This window comes from Pistacia vera, unplaced genomic scaffold (assembly GCF_008641045.1).
Source record: "Pistacia vera cultivar Batoury unplaced genomic scaffold, PisVer_v2 Contig342, whole genome shotgun sequence".
NCBI lineage: Eukaryota > Viridiplantae > Streptophyta > Magnoliopsida > Sapindales > Anacardiaceae > Pistacia > Pistacia vera.
The window spans coordinates 616,257-635,633 of NW_022196160.1; the positions used below are offsets into that span (position 1 = coordinate 616,257).

A 19,377-nucleotide genomic window follows, 5' to 3' on the forward strand; every position below is an offset into this window, starting at 1 on the left:
CATTGATATTGGAAGGTGTTCGAGCTAGTAAAATAAAATTTGGCTCAGCAAGGTCTTTAATAAAATTTCAATGGAATGATTATGCTTTAAATCAAACATGCTTGGAAAAGAAAGTATATTTTCTAAAAATATTTAGGGATTTTCCATTCAAAACTTTAAACTTAACCCAAGGTAGTATTAAAATCCTCTAACGGTCTTCTCACTTCTTCTGATCTTATTTAGCCAAAACACTATAAAAATATAATTAGAATCCTCAAATTAAATAGATGAATAAAATGTATCAAATAAAACTCTTAATCTTAATGGTTACCAAAATGTAAGAAAATGAAATGTGTTAAATGCTTCCCCAACGAGAATTTATATATCTATATATAGAGGGGTTGGATTATAGGAATTTCAATTTTTAAATTAATTTGAATATTTATTAATAATCATTCATCAATATCAATTTAACAGCTTAAAATTAAGTGATACAATGATACATAAAATAACTACTTATAACTATTCATTGACAACTGTTGGATTGAAATAAATTAATCACCGTGTGTGTGTGTGTATATATATATATATACACACACACACACACACGGTGATTAATTTATTTCAATCCAACAGTTGTCAATGAATAGTTATAATTAGTTATTTTATGTATCACTTGATTTCAAGCTGTTAAATTTAATCAATTTGATTAGAGTTTCATGCCCTTTATCTTTAAAGTAGACATTGTTAGCATCGTAACATTTTTAGACATCATTTGTTAACATGGGTTGTATCAATGTTTAGCATCAATTATTAACTCTTATTTTCTTTTTTAGCAAAATTCTAATATTAGCTTATTCTATATCATTTGTTAGTTAATTTCTGTTTTATACTAATTAGATGGAATTAATTAGAAGGATTTTTCTTTTTTAATTTAAGTTAGTTACAAGGTTGTTGTGATCAATACTATAAATACTTGGGTAGGACTATTAATTCCTTAAACATCCAGAATGGAAGCAACTCAGTACTTACGAATAGCTTTAGTATTTCTTAGTCTAGTTATATTTTCTAGATTTAGTTTTGGAGCTTCAAAATCTTCAGGATTCAGCATTAAGCTCATCCCAATAGACTCTAGTGAGTCCCCTTTATATCAACCTAACCTTACTCACCACGAAAGAGTTGAAAGAAGGGTTAATATCACCCTGGCCAAAGCTAAACTAACGAACTTACGTTTTACTCAAAATGCAACATTCAGTGATGACAAGCTTATGACTGCTCTAGACCGTCAATTTATATTCTATATTGCGTATATGATGATTGGAAACCCAGTGCATCCTGTGTATATAATGGTGGACACCGGTAGTAGCTTAAGTTGGACACAATGTGAACCTTGCATAAATTGTTTCCAACAAAGTTATCCCAGATACAATTCACAAGCTTCCTCTTCTTACCATAGAGTTAATTGTGATCACCCTCTTTGTAACTACAATGAACCATCCAGCGTTTTCCGATGTGTTAATGGCGATTGCGTCTACAGTCAAACATATGGTGCTGGTCCAACTTCTTCTGGGCCAACAAAAGGTTATCTCTCCTCGGAATCATTTCATTTTATAAATAGAAACTATGGTGACGAAGAATTTACTGTTCTCTTCGGCTGCTCGAATGACAACGTAAATTTCTACTTCGGTAATCAACCATCTAATAGGATTTCTGGGATCTTGGGATTAGACTTAGATCCTACCTCACTAGTGAGCCAATTGCATGAAACAATTGGTGGTGTTTTCTCTTATTGTATTGTTCCTTATGATCAAAATTATCCATTCGATGTTCATCCTCATATACTCAGGTTTGGGGATGATGTTCAATTACCTGAAGGAAACATTCCAACAACGCCCTTTATAAGTTTTGTAGGCAGAAATTTTTATTATCTTGATCTTATAGATATAAGTGTTGGAAGGTATCGCTTATATTTACCACCAGGTTCCTTCGACGCTACACTCGGTCCCGGTTTTTTCGTAGATTCAGGAAATCCATTTACCACACTCACCACAAGTTCCACGAGTGGGCTCAATGTTTTTGAATTGGTGACAACAGCATTTAGTCTACACTACGATTCTTATAATCTTGTGAGAGTAGTACTACATCCCACTAGCAATATAAAGTTCAGTATTTGTTATGTCCTCAGAGAAGGTTTTACAGATTATCTACCATTGACCTATCATTTCCAAGGAGCAGACTACGTAGTACATAGCAGGTTTGTGCACATGGAATTTAATGAAGGATTTTTCTGTGTAGCATTAATGCCCAGTCCATTCGCTTCTATTCTAGGAGCTTATCATATGCAAAATATGCGCATTATTCATAACACAGTAATAAATGCAATTCAGTTTTACGAGGAAGAATGTGCTTCTGATCACTTTTAGAGTGGCGATGATAGTTGATGTTGCCTTTCTACAGTGGTACTTTATTATCGGAATATGTTAGTATATCTCCTAAGAAACAATCGTGTTGTCGGTTTTAAAGCATTATATCTTATAAATATTATTTTAAGAATGGAAGAAAAAGTTATGATTTCAGATGTATGTGTACTACTTCATTTATATTATTTATAATACATGTGAAATGTCCGGATGATACATATCTTTAGAATATCAAATCATCGAAGCATTCCCTACGTAAATAATGTTAATTGGGCAATAACATTGCATAGTAGACATGCTAAATGTCTCAATTGAATATCATGTGATGGCATTAGTGTAGGTGATTATAAGAGTTATGTCACTAGGGCATTAGTATGGATAAATGGTTATAGACTATTTATCGAATATGACCATTCACGATGAATCACATGGACATTTAGAATGTAGTCAATGATACATCGTAAGATCGTATTAGTGTATCATTGATCCTTAGACCTAAGATGTCAAGGTTGAATTCTACATAGATACATGTGATTCATATGGTGTATAACATGGGACTAGTCATGTCATGTGTAAGAAGCCGATCTAGCCATGCGTTATTTGTGTGTGAAGACAGGTGATAGTCAAGACGAGATCCGTTGAGTTGATATAGTTTGATATCAAGTTCCCAGACCAATGTCAATATACGAAATGGAAATCTCCGGTCGGGGTATATAAAATGTTAACTGAAAAATTGTTTCATGATGACACGTTCGAAATGTATTAATTGTCAATTTGATATAAGATTAAGATAATGATTTTGACATACTATGAATCTATTCTTAATTGGGATTAGACAACAGAAGGACTTAACTACACGGCGCATATAATTATAAAATGGTTCCTTGGAGTATATCTTCATTGTGACTTAGGGGTTATGGAGTATTGCTAAATGCCTACCATAGTTAGTGGGAGTTTCAGTCATAAAGAGTTATAACGAAACATATCGAAATAGACTACGATATTGGGCCCACGGCTAAACCATAGTGAGCATAGGAGGCCACACATAAAAAACTAAGGAGAATAGAAAAATAGGCAAAGAGAATTGATTATCCAAGGTTGGCTAGCACCTAACAAGGATAATAAAGACATTTATATTATTATCATTGAATTAGATTCATAGGGTTATATTTGTAATTATGAACAATTTAAAAGTTAAATTGTTAATTATGATTAAATATTAATCCAATGTCATTATATAAAGAAGTTTAATAATTTCATACTAATTATGAAATTATTTATAACACTAAAACAATTATAGAATTGTTTAAAGAAGTCCAAAACAATTATTGAATTGTTTACAATGCTACATGTATAAAGAAAATGATATATTAATTTTAGAATAGAGATCAAAATTTTCTAAGAACCCTAATATATCTCTCTTGGCCTAATTTTTCGTTTTCCTTAGTATAGATACTCTCTTGTTTAATTTCTCTTGAAATTAAAAGTCTCAAAGGTTTCTAAGGACTTAAGGTAACAATCTATACCTTACTTGTTTTCAATTTGATTGAAATTTTTCTTTGCAAAATCCAAATATATATTTTTATAGTATTACATGCATCAAATGCTTAGTTCTCCATGCATTCCAAGCTACAGAATAATCTCTATGTAGTTATAAAAAAAATGTAGTCCCAACTTAGAATAATTATAAATAAGAATAAACTGCATACATTATTATTGTTCACTGAAACTGTTTGAAACAAATCAATGCAACATATTAGTATCACGGGCAATAAAAATTAAATAGCTTTAATCCTCATAAGCTATTTCACATAGGGACATTGGGTGCATCACCATTAACTCTCCTATGGGTAGAGAAAATAACATGCTATTAGGGTCCCAACCACAACATTATAGGCAATAAACAATCAAAGTTGCTTTAAAACCTGATAAGCTAAACCTTATAGGGATTCCTGATGCATCATCATTAACTCCACTTTAGCAGAAAAAATGACATGCTATCAGGGCCCTGCACGCATAAGGTTATGAAAATAACTAATGAGAACATATGACATTCAAAAGATTATCCCCCTTTTGGGTAGATAAAACTTTTTAGGCCACTGTTTATCCTCCACTTAATAGGAAAATACATGTCAATGAAAAATCAATCACTTTTAAGTGTAATGAATTTTTGAAGACCAGTGTATTTCAAAAAATTAACCTTATGCAACCATTAATTTTTAGCACAAATAATAACCACCTTTGGGCAAGAAATTATATGCATCAAATCTGATTTTTTTAGAATGTATCATTTACCAAATGAATAATTTTGCAAGCTTCAATGAATGCACCGCTTTGGCAATTAAACATTCGGGTAATACTAAATAATATTGTAAAAAACTAAAATAATGTATCATTTATCGAATGAAAAAATTTGCAAGCTTCAATGAACGCATCGCTTTGGCAATTAAACATTCTGACAATTCACTAAATTTGTTCTAATGATACTAAATAATATTGTCATAAATATTAAGATTTCATGAGATACACACTTAATTATCTCTGACAAACTTAATTCAATAACTGTTACATTTTAATTGTCATAATTAAGATTTCATGTGATATAATACCCAATTATCTGGGACAATCTTAATTTAATCCTGTTACATTTTAATCTAGTGAACAATAACTTTTTTCCCTAAGGTTTATACTCCAACTATATACATAGTTAACCACATATGACAATGTTGAGAGTATAAGATATAAAACATAGTACAAGGAGAGTGTAACATGCCGCAATATTCAACCAATAGTGTAATAACGTATTTAATAGTGAAATAATTTTCACAAATTTTCCAGAATTTTCCTTGCAATATTCATCATTAAAAATATTAAAAAAAAACCAACCATTACATATAAATAACGTATTTAATATTTTTCCATAATCCAAAAATTATGAAATTGCTCCAATAATTCTAAGTTAATATTAGAAAAATCCTGAAAAATTTATAGCTAAAAAAAAAGCCCTATAGGCTCCTCACGCGCCACCACGTGTGCGTGGTGTACAGTTGGAGCATCCAGTCAGGTCTACGGGTTAGTTGACCCGGGTCTGGGTCAATTTGACCTGGTTTTGACTTGGTTTGGCCCGTTTGACCATGTTTGAATCGATTGACTCTATTGATCCAATTGACTTGACTTGCACTGATATTGGGTCGGTTTGACCCATTTTATGCGGTTTGACCCAATTTTGACCTGTTTTGGCAATAATTCCAATGGCCCCATAAACTTTTTTATTTTTTAGCCCCTAAACATTTGAAATACAACAATTACACCCATTCAATCTGGAAATTCCAGATCGTGTTTCTGTGACACTAGTAGCCAAAAATTAGCTCTTCCTCATCTCTAGTGGCTGAAAAAGGTCTTCTAATGGCTCAAAAACAACAAATCAATCAACACACAACACATTCAAGCAATATAATCATCAGTGAACTTCAAGGAATCTAGACTGCCAAAGAAAAGTTTAGAAAACCCATGGACACTTCTCGGCTTATGCAAGGGAGATAATGAATTTTTTGTGAATGATTGGTAGCTCGTGTGGATTTGGATGGGAAATTGTTGGGTTCAATTCGAAAATTTAAAATTTAATCCTAAAACTTTAGAATTTGGATTATCAACCCTAAATTGTAATTTTTCCCAAATTTAATTAAGAACCCTAATATCAAAATTAAGCCAAACCCGAATTTCAATCCCAGCTTTTGTGAATGCATACATAATGGATATTGAGGTCTTAGATAACAACACCAGTGTGTTAGCCCTGGTTGTTTTAATATTCTGGATCATTATTCTGTCATCCTGTTTAGTTAAAAAAACAAAATATGTATTTGTTTACTTATTGGGTCAATTCATTCAAAAAATTAATCCAACTCAAATAGGATTTTTTGTCTAAAAATAAAAAGTGGATGGGACTTGTTTTCAGATTATCCTATTTTATTCAACTCAAAACATTTTTCCAACTCTACTCAACTAAACATAATCACCTTTCCGATCTGAAAATTAATCCACCCAAGACCACCATCGCTGCTGCCGTCAATAGCCACCACAAGTCATCATGGCCAAAACGACACACAACCGACCAAATGTGGTGATTGTGTGTCGATCTAGCTGGAAACGACTAGACCTATGGCTAGATTCTAGCCAAATTTAGCTGTTGATGACGGCCAAATTCTAGCTGTTAACGATGGCCAAATCCAACCGATCATGTGCCATTCCGGAAATTGTCGATTGCCGCCCGACGGTGGTGGCCGACGGTTGGCTGTCCTCTTGGGTGGCTGGGTTGCTTTAGTTAATTTTTAAACTTTTATTGTGGGAGTGTTTCAGCTAAATTAAAAAATGTAGAGGGTTAAAAAAAATTTAAAATATTTTTCAGAAAATATATCCAACAACTATTAAACATTTTATCAAACTTTGAATATACTTTTTTGATATTTTACCAAACACATTTTTAGAATCTGATCCAATTCGACTTAATCCAACTCAAGTCAACTTAAAATAGGTTTTCAGAATAACATTTTTTAATTAATCTACCAAACAGTTCCTTAAGATTTCAAGTTCAAAAGGTGGTTTCCAACCAAGACTGACTTTCAATATTAGTAAGTTATTATTTGCATTAAAAACCAACAATCTTGTGAGAATGACAAAATGACTTTGTTAAAGAGTTCGGATCTTATTTCTTTTTCTCAGTTTTTTGGGTTGTAATGGATCTCGGTCTACTAATAGAGAACACTCTTATAATCCCAATAAGCAAGTCAGCTAAAGAGAACAAGATTAAAGCTTTTAATTTCCATCTTCGTTGTTTTTATCATCCAGGAAAAATGGAAAGAAAGAAAAAAATTCTACCCCCATAAATTAAGTTCATCATTTAGAAGCTAAAATCTAGAGGTTTGTTGTTCAAATAATTTGAAAAATGATGATCAAGAATAAGTATTGAATTCAGAATATTAATGACCTATAACTTCACATGCATCTACTTGAATGGCCCTTACGATTCATGATATTCATGAATATCTATGGAACTGATGAGATTATTGGTTTCATAAGCTCTGATTATTGCAGAAAAACCAAAACAGTTTACTCAGAGTTATTAATATGTATGATATTCTTGGTGTTTCGCTTTTTCTTTTCTGGAGTCCTTGTCTTCAAAATTTCTAACTCTGATAAATTATTTTCAGCTCTCTTAGGAAATTGTAGCTCAAAACTGATATAAGAAGCTATTCTCCTTTGGGACGAGGGAATCTGTTGACTGAAAGCACTGAGAAAGATGGGAAAAGCAAATATTCCGAGAATTTGGCCCCATAAAATTTGTCTCTGTTAGGCTTTTCACCGGCTTGAAGAAAACGTCGACAAGGAGGTTGATTCCTTCAATGCAAAAGCCCCGCATAAAAAATTACCCCAAGCAATGAAAGCAACTTATCTATGGCGGAGTCTTGCAACAAGTCATTGTTAGACCGATCGTCACAGTCTAAAAATTAAACCTAAATACCGTAGTAGCGGTAAGCAGGATCGAATCCACAGGGAGCAAGACTAACAACCTAATGTATTTTAAGTAGCGTGAAATGAAATTGGCAATGGATTAATGAAACTAAATAGACTAAATGCAAATAATGAAATAGTGCAATTAAAACTAATAAAAACTTTATAAAAAATGTTGCCGTTACGGTTTTGGTTCGACAAGAGACGACTCACACAATTCTCCTCCACCCTCTACGATCCCTAAACTACAAAGGCAAGGTAAATCAATGAAATGGTTTCCCGACACTCTAGGTATAATCTATCCTGTCTCACCCGATCACTCAAGTTCGATTGGCTAAGACTATCATTGAACGTCGATAAACACAAGGCAAAACCACTAGTTGGTACGCGATCAACAAATACAATCTGTCAACACGTAATATCCAATCAACCAACTTCACAATAAACGCAACAATAGTAGAAATTAAATAAATCAAACACAACTCAATTACAACGAGCGAAGTAATGTAAGCAATATTCACATTAATTATTCCAAACCAACGTTTATCATTCAGCAAGTTCTATGAAACATTAAATCAAATGGACAAACATATCATCACAAGTTATGCCCAAATCATATTAAAGTATCGAAACAATCATGAAACGAAAACAATATATCCGAAGCACAATACTACCAAATGTCCTATAATCGGGCTCATCCAACTAGTCGAGAGCTGATGAGGAGAGTCGTGGAGTCAATCCCGATCTCGCCTATGCGTAACAGACAACCGGGAGCTTAGCCGCTCATGGTGGTGATGACGGAGGCACGAAACGGTGGAAACGGAGTGACCATGGCGGGAGAGGAGGTAACAGACAGCGATATGGTGCGAAAAAGGGGCGAAAACGACCAACGGACAGCCCAATCAAGAACAGCCGCGGTTCACCGGAAAACGTTAATTTTCCGGTGGGTCTCCGGAAAACGGTGGCGGGAATGGGATCCGAAGGTACCAATGGAAAGCTCTGGTGATGGGGAGTTCAGATCAGGTCCTGGGGGGTGAGAAGTCGCCGGAAATGGCAAGAACTGGTGGAAGATGAAGAGGCGCGACGGCAAAACCGCGGATTCCGGGTTTTCGCGGTGGGAAACTTGGAAATGATAGATCCGGCTATGGGGAAGGAGATCTACCCTTGGGGAGCTGAACCGTCGCCGGAAAACGGTGAAATCTCGTCGGGAAGACGAAACGACGCGGTGGAAGACGAAGCGTCGCGGCGTGGTGGTTGGCCACGGTTGGTGATGAAGCGATGATGGTGATCTGTGGTCGAGGAAGCCGAAGAGTCGCCGGAGGTGGAAGACGAAGGGTCGCCGGAGGTGGAAGACGAAGGTCGCCGGAAAACGTTGGATGGCCGCCTCTGTTCACGCGATCTGCACTTTTCTTTTATAGTGATATTGCAAAAATTCAGTTTAGTCCCTGGACAATTGAAAAGTGACAAAATCAGCCCCTTAAAACATGACATTTTACCCCCTAAACAGCATAAAAGAGACAAAATCACCCTGGATCCATAAACCACAACCTATATCAAATCATATATTTCCAAAATCATTCCAAACACATTAGATTCATAAGAAAAAATATTAGGAAGCGATTTTTGTGAATAAATCATAAATTCTTTAATTGTCTCAATGTACTTCAATTTAATCACAAATGGGGTATTTTTATCACCAAAATAGAGTCACTTCATGACTCTAACACACTCCCAACTTACGCTTGCTCGTCCTCGAGTAAAGTTAAAGGAACTTTTCAACATTCTCACAAAACCATGCACAACCTATTCATCAACAACCAAGACATTCATCAAAAGGTAAAGTGAAGAATTTGAGCATAACAAGTAAATAACACAATCCTAAATAAAGAACTAAAGTTTCTGTCAGATTTGCCTATCTCCATTCAAGCTTCTCAAACACACATTTCATATTCATATCACCATGTTAAAATGTCATGCAAAACTCCAACTTATGTACACGCAACATAAGTCATTTTCCACACAAGATTTTGACATATAATTCTTTTTCATTCATCACCTTTTTTTTTTTTTTTTTTTTTTTTTTTTTTTTTTTTTTTTTTTCCGTCTAACTTCTTAAGCTTCTAGAAGGTGTGTAACGGGCTTTAGGTCAATGACTCCCAAACCAGATGGCTATAGGGCACTAAGTGTAGAATACTCCTCGAAATTACTCACCCGAACCAACTAGGCTACAAGTCAAGACTATTTCTTTATTTCTTATAAAGCTCATAATTATATAATGACTTATTAAGCTTTTAGAGGACCCATGTAACGAGCTTTAGGCCAAAGCTCCCAAGCTAGATAGCTTTAGGGGATTAGGTGCAGAACCCCCTGGGCGTACTCACTCGAGTCAACTAGGCTACAGATCAAAACCAAATCATCAAGCAACATTTAAGCACTTTTAACACACGCAAGATAATAAATGAAAATTTGCTCCATGGGCATGTAAAGTATGTGGGAGACTTGCATAAACACTAAAACACATGACATTTACCAAAACAGTGTCTAACCACAATTATGGACAAACCTGCACAAAACAGAACCAATAGTTCAATGTTTAAAACCATGTTGCACAAAAAATTTTCAAACACCTCACAAAACCTTTCAACTAACACTTTAATTGCTTCTAAAATGGTAATTAGCATGAATTCATGAAAAAATTAAAAAATAACTCACTTTAGTTCACTTTAACCACTTTTGGATTACAAGAATAAGATCAACATATTTTCAACAAAAACATATCATGCCACAAAAATTTAAGCACACCTCCACAAAAGCATTATCAATAACACTTCACAAAATATCACCATCTCCACAAAAGTCTCATCAAAACACTTCACAAAATATAAAATCAAGCACACTCCCACAAAAGCATCATCAAACACTTCACAAAAATCACCATCTCCACAAAAGTCTTATCAAAAACACTTCACAAAAAATAAAATCAAATCAACACTCCCCAACTCAAATGTCATTGTCCTCAATGACCCAAACTACAAATATCCTCCCCAACTTAGCACTCAAAAGATCTCAAATGGCAATATGATCAATGACATTAAATCCTCCAACATATTGAGAAACAAGAAATCTAAACATAATAGCATGTAAGGTGGAGAGATACAACCTGAGGAACAATGGTGGGGCTGTCATCAACAGAGTTTGTGGAGCATGCATAGGCGTAGCCTTGGACTAGTTAATGAGTTTCCAACATGACAATCCTGCGAAGACAAAAACAAACAAAACATAAAAGCAATAAAAACATATTTACAAAGGTGGGTTGCCTCCACAAGCGCTAAGTTTAAAGTCTTCAGCCAGACTTAGTGCACGGACATGGCTAATGTGGTTCTAATAAAGAACACTCCTCAATACACTCTCCATCATTAATGCCATCGACATAAGGTTTAAGTCTTTGGCCATTCACCTTAAAAACTTGTCCTGTTTTTGGGTTTCGGATTTCAACAGCTCCGTGAGGGAAAACATTAAGAACAATAAAAGGGCCATCCCATCGTGACCGAAGCTTCCCCGGAAAGAGACGAAGCTTAGAGTTAAAGAGCACACTTTTTGATTAGGAGAGAATGACTTCAACAATGTGTTTATCGTGAAAAGCTTTAGTTTCTCTTTAGAGATGCGAGAGTTCTCATAAGCTTGTTGTCTAGCTCATCTAACTCCGAAAGTTGGGTGTTCCTATGGTCACCGGCCGTGGTCATATCAAAATTGAATTTCCTTGTGGCCCAATATGCTCTATGTTCAAGTTCTAAGGTAAAGGCATGCTTCCCAAAAACTAAACGATAAGGCGACATGCCAATAGGGGTACGATATGCGGTTCGATAGGTCCAAAGTGCATCATTCAGACGCATTGACCAATCCTTACGATCGGGCCGTACCATTTTCTCTAGGATAGTCTTAATTTCCCTATTAGCACGTTCCACTTGTCCACTAGTTTGAGGGTGATAAGTGTGGCAACTCGAGGGTGATGAGTACTTTTTCAATAATGAGCAAAGTGCCTATTGTGAAATGTGAGCCACATCACTGATGATGCGCGGGATGACCGAAATGGCTAAAGATGTGCGATTGAACAAAGTTAAAGACCACCTTATGATCATTGGTCCTAGTGGCAATGGCTTCTACCCATTTAGACACATAATCAACTGCAAGCAAGATATATTCAAAGCCAAAAGATGAGGGAAATGGACCCATGAAATCAATACCCCACACATCAAACACTTCCACAATCAAAATAGGATTCAGGGGCATCATATCTCGTCTACCAATATTCCCTACTTTTGACATGAAGTACAAGCAGACAATAAATGAATGCATCACGAAAAAGAGAGGGCAATAGAAACCACACTGGAGGACCTTTAAAGCGGTCCTCTTGCCACTATATGACCACCAAAGCATAAGAATGACAAAATGCAAGTACACTACTAAACTCATGGTCGGGAACACATCTCTAACTATCTGGTCTGAACCCTGAAAAGGTCCGGGTCTTCCCAAAAATAATGCTTGATGGTTGCAAAGAAATGATCTTTCTGAGTTTTGGCACCCTAATGGTAATTGTCCTACGACCAAGTAATTGACTATATGAGCATACCAAGGTGCTTTGGATTGGGATATCGCAAACAATTGCTCATCCGGGAAAGATTCATTCAAACATTGACCGGGACAAACTCTGTAAAGAGTCTAGACAAGTGGTCGGCGACCACATTATATACCCTTTTTATCTTGATTTCTAGATCAAACCTTGCAACAACAAAATCCATGAATTAGTCTAGGCTTAGTGTCTTTCTGGCTAACAAATACTAACTGCAACGTGGTCTGTAAAGAAAACTATCCTAGACCGAAGAAGATAGACCGGAACTTATCAAGGGAAAACACTACCGCAAGCAATCTCTTCTCGTGGTGTGTAATTACATTGAGCATCGGAGAGGGTCTTGCTTGCATAGAGATCACAACGGGCTTTTTATTCCCCGTTGGCCCGGACTGCACAAAGGCATAGTCCGACGCGTCACACATCACTTCAAAAGGTAGGTTCAATCAGGGATTGCATAATGGGGGCTGTGGTCAATGCTTCCTTCAAAATGGTAAAGGCACATCATACAAGAGTCATCAAAAACAAATGGCACACTTTAGCAAGCAAATCACACAAAGGCTTGGAGATCTTGCTAAAATTCTGGATGAAACGCCTATAAAATCCTGCATGGCTAGGAAAGAACTATTTGTTTGACCGACGAAGCGGGGGGGTAGTTGAGAAATCACTCTACCTTGCTATCCACTGATATCCCCTCCTTGGAAATACATGACTAAGACAATTCCCTCTTGAACCATGAAATGGCTCTTTTCCCAACTAAGAACAAGATTTGTCTTTGCAACGTTTTAACACCAACTCAAGTTTTTCGAGACAATCATCAAAAGATGTACCAAACACAGAAAAATCATCCCTGAAGACTTCAAGGAATTGACCCACCATGTCAGAAATATCGATAACATGCACCCTGAAACGTTGCCGGTGCATGCACAACCGAAGGGCATGCGACGAAAGGCAAACGTGCCAAAAGGACAGTGAACGTGGTCTTTTCCTGGGTTCGGGGGCAACTGGTATTGGTTATATCCGGAATAGCCATCCAGAAACAATAGAAAGCTTGCCCTGTGGTTTTTCAGGATTTGGTCAATAAATGGAAGCGGGAAATGATCTTTCCTAGTGGCTAGGTTGAGCTTCTATAGTCAATGCAAACTCCATCCTGTGGGAGTACGGGTAGGAATTCGCTCACCTTTTTCATTTCAAAACAGTGAGGCCACTCTTCTTAGGTACAACATGGGTGGACTACCCATTGGCTGTCGGATATAGGGTAAATGATACCCGCATCAAGCCATTTGATCACCTCTTTCTTCAATACCTCTCTCATGTTCAGGTTAACCTTCTTTGAGCTTCATGCACCGGTTTAGCATTCTCCTCACAAAATATGCGATGCTGCACACAAGAAGGGCTAATCCCTCGCAAATCGGGTACCGACCAACCGATTGCTTCTTATGTGCTATCAAGACCGCCATAATCTCTTTCTTGCTCACTATCTAAGTTGGCGGCAATGATCAGGGTAAGGTCTTGTTGGGTCCTAGGAAAACAACTTAGAGTATCAGGCAAGGCTTTCAACTCTAAGACTGGTGGAGACTCCATGGACCTCGGTGTGTGTCGTCTTAGACAAAGGTGGTAAGGTTTATACTTGATGTCCAGGTCGACGCTCTAGAGTGGGGGACCTAGCTATATACGCACTAACCTCTGAATCTCAGACACTACACTCAGATATCTCCTCAACAAATGGATTCATAAGAGTGTAAATTGCACATCACATAACATCTGTGGGCGTGAGCCTCCACTAGACTGTCAATAGCATCAACCATGAAACACTCGTTATCGTCCTACGCATTGGTCCTAACCAGCATTAAACACATTAAGTCTCAATTTCCTATTCCCAAAGACACTTCCATCTCTCAGATCTACAGTTAATGCAAGCATTTGCGTGCTAGAAAAGGTCTCCCTAAAATAATCGGTGGATACTTCACTGCTCGTATACTCCATGTCTAAGACAAGAAAATCACCGGAAAATATAGTTCTCAACCTAACTAACACGTCCTCAATTAGCCTAGGCATTTTGACCGATCGGTCAGCTAACGTAGTATGACTTCAGTCGACTTGAGCTCACCTAAGTTAAACTGTTCATACACGGAGTAGGTATAAATTCACGCTCGCCCCTAAGTCTAAGAGTGCTCTATCAATCGTGACATTACCTATCACACAAGAAATAATAGGAGCTCCAAGATCCTTTAACTTCGGGGGAATGCGGTTTGAGACAACCGCACTTACATTTTCCGGTAAATGTACAGTCTTAGGTGTGTGTGAGATTTCATTTTCCTCTTTTGCGTGCACAAGTCTTTGAGGAATTTGGCATAAGCAGTTACTTGCTAATTGCATCTAAGAGGGAATGTTAATCTGCACCTGCTTAAACAACTCAATATTTCATCCATCCTAGCGCTTTTCCTAGTAGTGGGACATTGGGGGCTTAAGCAATGAGGAAGGGTGCTCTCGGTATGTACGAGCAGGGGATGGTTCATTCTCCCCAACTTTTTCCTTACCCGGTCTCTGAACACTTAACTCAACAAGAGGCTCACTCTCACTCTCTTTGGCTTGGTCTTACCTAGACTTTCCTCTTTTCTACCCTGGACTTTTACTTCCCTCTCAGGCCTAATTAGCTCTCGGCCGTCGAAGAGTCATCACGGCCTTAGCTGTTCGGAAAACCTCTCTGCTGAGAAGAACCACTAGGGTTACCTATGACTTGACTAGGCAATTGGCCTTGTCCTCTATTGACTGCTTGGCTATTTGACCAATCTGGGTCTCTAGCTTACTAATGGATTGGGAATGGGAATGTAGAAGTTGGGTATCTGCTCTAAATCCTGGAACCTAGCATTAGTCGGCTTTTGTTCCTGCATGTTTGGAGCATTTGAGCCATCATTGATTCTAGTGAACTAGACACTGGAGTAGGTGTTGAACGGGAGGTGAGAACCTAGGTGGTGATGGTGGTTGGATTGAAGGTTGCTCCCTATATTGCCTTGCTGATTGGAAAGATTGTTCCTGTATGGCATGTTATTAGGACATTTGAGGTGGTTGTGGCTTCCATGAAAAATTAGGGTGGTCGCCACCCAGGATTGTATGTGTTCGAGTACGGATCGCTCCGTCTCTGAAGCCTTGTGCAACTTGCACTGCTCTCAAAAGGGTCAGGGGCAGGTTCCTCAACCGGATGGTCAAGAGTGGAGTGCATGGCAAAAACATCCTGATTCGCTTCTGAGATGATTGTGTAGAGGGTTGCCCTTGTATAGATACAAACTGGGCAAATCGTGGGGCCACACCTCTAACTAGAACTAATGTCATCTACGTGACACCTCATATACGCCACCCTTCTGGATGGCTGCTCTGAGATAGCATTCTAGACGCAGAAATGTGGTGCATTGATTTTCACTTAGGTCTCGAAGAGTTTCCAAACTCATTTCGTCCTTGTGCATAAATGTTCCTCCACAAGAGGCGTCTACTATATTCCTATGCCTCGGTTAGTCCGTCATAGAAACTACGAACTAATTGCCACCTAGGGACGCAGATGGGGACACTTCCTAAGCATTTCCTTCAAACGTTCCCGACTTCATAAAATCCTCGCCATCAAGTTGAGCGAAACTAGTAATGGCTGTCGTATGCTGTTGGTTTTACCAATGGATAATACTTTTTTAGGAATCCTTGTTGCATTTGGGTCCAAGAGGTAATGGACTGCTGCCAAAGAATTGAGCCACTGTTTGGCTCGATCCTTAAGTGAGAAATGGGAACAAAATTAAGCGCACGACATCTTCATTCACATGTTGAAGTCTAACTGTGGAGCAAACTCTAAAAATTCATCTAAGTGTTTGTATGGTCTCATTTAAATTCCCATAATAATTTGGCAACAATTGGATGACACTAGTTTTGATCTCATAGTGCTGTGTCGGAACATGGGGATATGGATACATGAGGCTGAAGTGTAGGTGGTGGGTGCAAAATGTTGGCTAAGGGGCACATATGCGGGTTCATCCTGGTCAGCCATCCTACGTGCTGTTTTCTATTCTTCTTACAAGTGCGTTCAATTTCAAGATTCAAAGGTAATAACTCTTCGTTACAAAGACCTTCTAGTTTGCATTCACCAACCAAACACACAAAAGGTCAACAAGCAACGCAGCAACAATGTCAAAGAAAATTAACTAAATGCAAAACCTAAGAAAAAAATTACTAAGCACACGAAACAAACTAAAACAAATCTAAAATCTAACGAACTATACTCAATGAAATTTCCCACAACAAAATGTTTAATCAAAACTAAATTTATCAATGCACTAAAAAAATTATAATAAGGACAAAAAATTAAATCTAGGAATAAAAGAAAATCAAAAGTTAAGAGAATTTCACAATCGGCACGTGCAGGATCTTCAATGCTCACGACACGCTGAAGCGTTTTTCCAATTGCATTTTCCTACAAAACAAAACAAACCAAATGAAACTATTCCAATGAAAATAAAATAAAACAAAGTAAAAATGAAATTACGCAAACAACCTAAAAAGAAAATATTGGCTAAAAGCAAAGAGACAAACTAAACGGGACAAAATATAAACAATTCACCAAACAATAATCACAAGAAAGAAAATAACACAAACAAAAAACAAAAACAACAAAAACTAAAATAAACCTAGAATAAAAACTAATAACTACCCAAACACACAAAGTCAAAAGCACGTTGCTCCCCGGCAACGGCGCCAAAATTTTGTTAGACCGATCGTCACAGTCTAAAAATTAAACCTAAAACCGTAGTAGCGGTAAGCAGGATCGAATCCACAGGGAGCAAGACTAACAACTAATGTATTTAAGTAGCGGAAATGAAATGGCAATGGATTAATGAAACTAAATGACTAAATGCAAATAATGAAATAGTGCAATTAAAACTAATAAAAACTTTATAATAAAGTTGCGTTACGGTTTTGGTTCGACAAGAGACCGACTCACAATTCTCCTCCACCCTCTACGATCCCTAAACCTACAGGCAAGGTAAATCAATGAAATGGTTTCCCGACACTCTAGGTATAATCTATCCGTGTCTCACCCGATCACTCAAGTTCGATTGGCTAAAGACTACATCTGAAGTCGATAAACGGTACAAGGCAATACCACTAGTTGGTACGCGATCAACAAATACAATCTGTCAACACGTAATATCCAATCAACCAACTTCACAATAAACGCAACAATAGTAGAAATTAAATTAAATCCAAACCAACTCAATTACAATCGATGCGAAGTAATGTAAGCAATATTCATCATTTAATTATTCCAAACCAACGTTTCATCAGCAAGTTCTATGAAAACATTAAATCACAATGGACAACAATACATCACAAGTTAGCCAAATCATATTAAAGTATCGAAATCAATCATGAAACGAAAACAAATATAATCCGAAGCACAATCACACCAATGTCCATAATCGGGCTCATCCAACTAGTCGAGAGCTGATGAGGAGAGTCGTAGAGTCAATCCCGATCTCGCCTATGCGTACAGACAACCGGGAGCTTAGCCGCTCATGGTGGTGATGCGGAGGCCGAAACGGTGGAAACGGAGCTGACCATGGCGGAGAGGAGGTAACCGACAGCGATATGGTGCGAAAAAGGGGCGGAAAACGACCAACGGACAGCCCGAATACGAACAGCCGCGGTTCACTGGAAAACGTTAATTTTCCGAGGGTCTCCGGAAAACGGTGGCGGAAATGGGATCCGAAGGTACCAATGGAAAGCTCTGGTGATGGGGAGTTCAGATCAAGTCCTGGGGAGGTGAGAAGCGCCGAAAATGAGCAAGATCTGGCCTGGAAGATGAAGAGGCGCGACGGCAAAACCGCGCGATTCGGCGGTTTTCGCGGTGGCTGAAGCTTGGAAATGATAGATCGGCTATGGGAGGGAGATCTACCCTTGGGGAGCTGAACCGTCGCCGGAAAACGGCGAAATCTCACCGGGAAGACGAAATGACGCGGTGGAAGATGAGCGTCGCGGCGTGGGGGTGGCTCACGGTGGGTAGAAGCGATGATGGTGATCTGTGGTCGAGGAAGCCGAAGAGTCGCGGAGGTGGAAGACGAAGGGTGCCGCGGGGGAAGACGAAGGGTCGCCGGAAAACGCTATGGATGGCCGCCTCCTGTTCACGCGATCTGCACTTTCTTTTATAGTGCATATTGCAAAATTTCAGTTTAGTCCCTGTACATTGAAAAGTGACAAATCAGCCCCTAAAACAGACATTTTACCCCTCAAACAGCATAAATGAGACAAAATCACCCTGGATCCATAAACCACAACCTAATATCAACCTCATTTTTCCAAAATCATTCCAAAACATTAGATTCATAAGAAAAAATATTAGAAGCGATTTTCGTGAATAAATCATAAATTCTTAATTGTCTCAATATACTTCAATTTAATCACAAATGGGGTATTTTATCACCAAAATAGAGTCACTTTCATGACTCTAACAGTCATTAAGTTCTGTTAGTTGCAAGTAAAAGCTAAGACCATTGAAGATAGTTTATAGGTAAGAAAGGCTAATCTCTCGCATGAAAATATGTGCTGAAAGCAACAATTTGTTCACCTGGTTATCACAATGTTGAGTTAGATATGATGGCAAAACAATTTCCTTCTTTTTACCTGAATCAAGATAGGACCATTTGACCTACTGGGTTACACCTTTATCTGACTCAAATTCGACAAATAGATGAACAAAAAGCAAAAAAATCTGCGTTAATTTATACTCATCATCAAAGTTTGGAAAGACAAAAATATTTACTTGTAATTTACCTAACATTTTAAAGTAAAAATAAAGTCCCCTCC

General features: G+C 37.5%; 1 protein-coding gene across 1 annotated transcript; it reads left to right on the top strand.

Moving 5' to 3' along the window:
• Positions 1-989: 989 nt before the first annotated feature.
• LOC116138599 (aspartic proteinase CDR1-like) lies at positions 990-2,402 on the top strand. Its single transcript, XM_031424311.1, has one exon. The coding sequence runs from the start codon at positions 990-992 to the stop codon at positions 2,400-2,402; it is 1,413 nt and encodes a 470-aa protein (XP_031280171.1).
• Positions 2,403-19,377: the final 16,975 nt, after the last annotated feature.

Excerpts from the sequence above, each read along its gene's own strand:
- LOC116138599 (XM_031424311.1), top strand. The coding sequence starts at position 990 with ATGGAAGCAACTCAGTACTTACGAATAGCTTTAGTATTTCTTAGTCTA.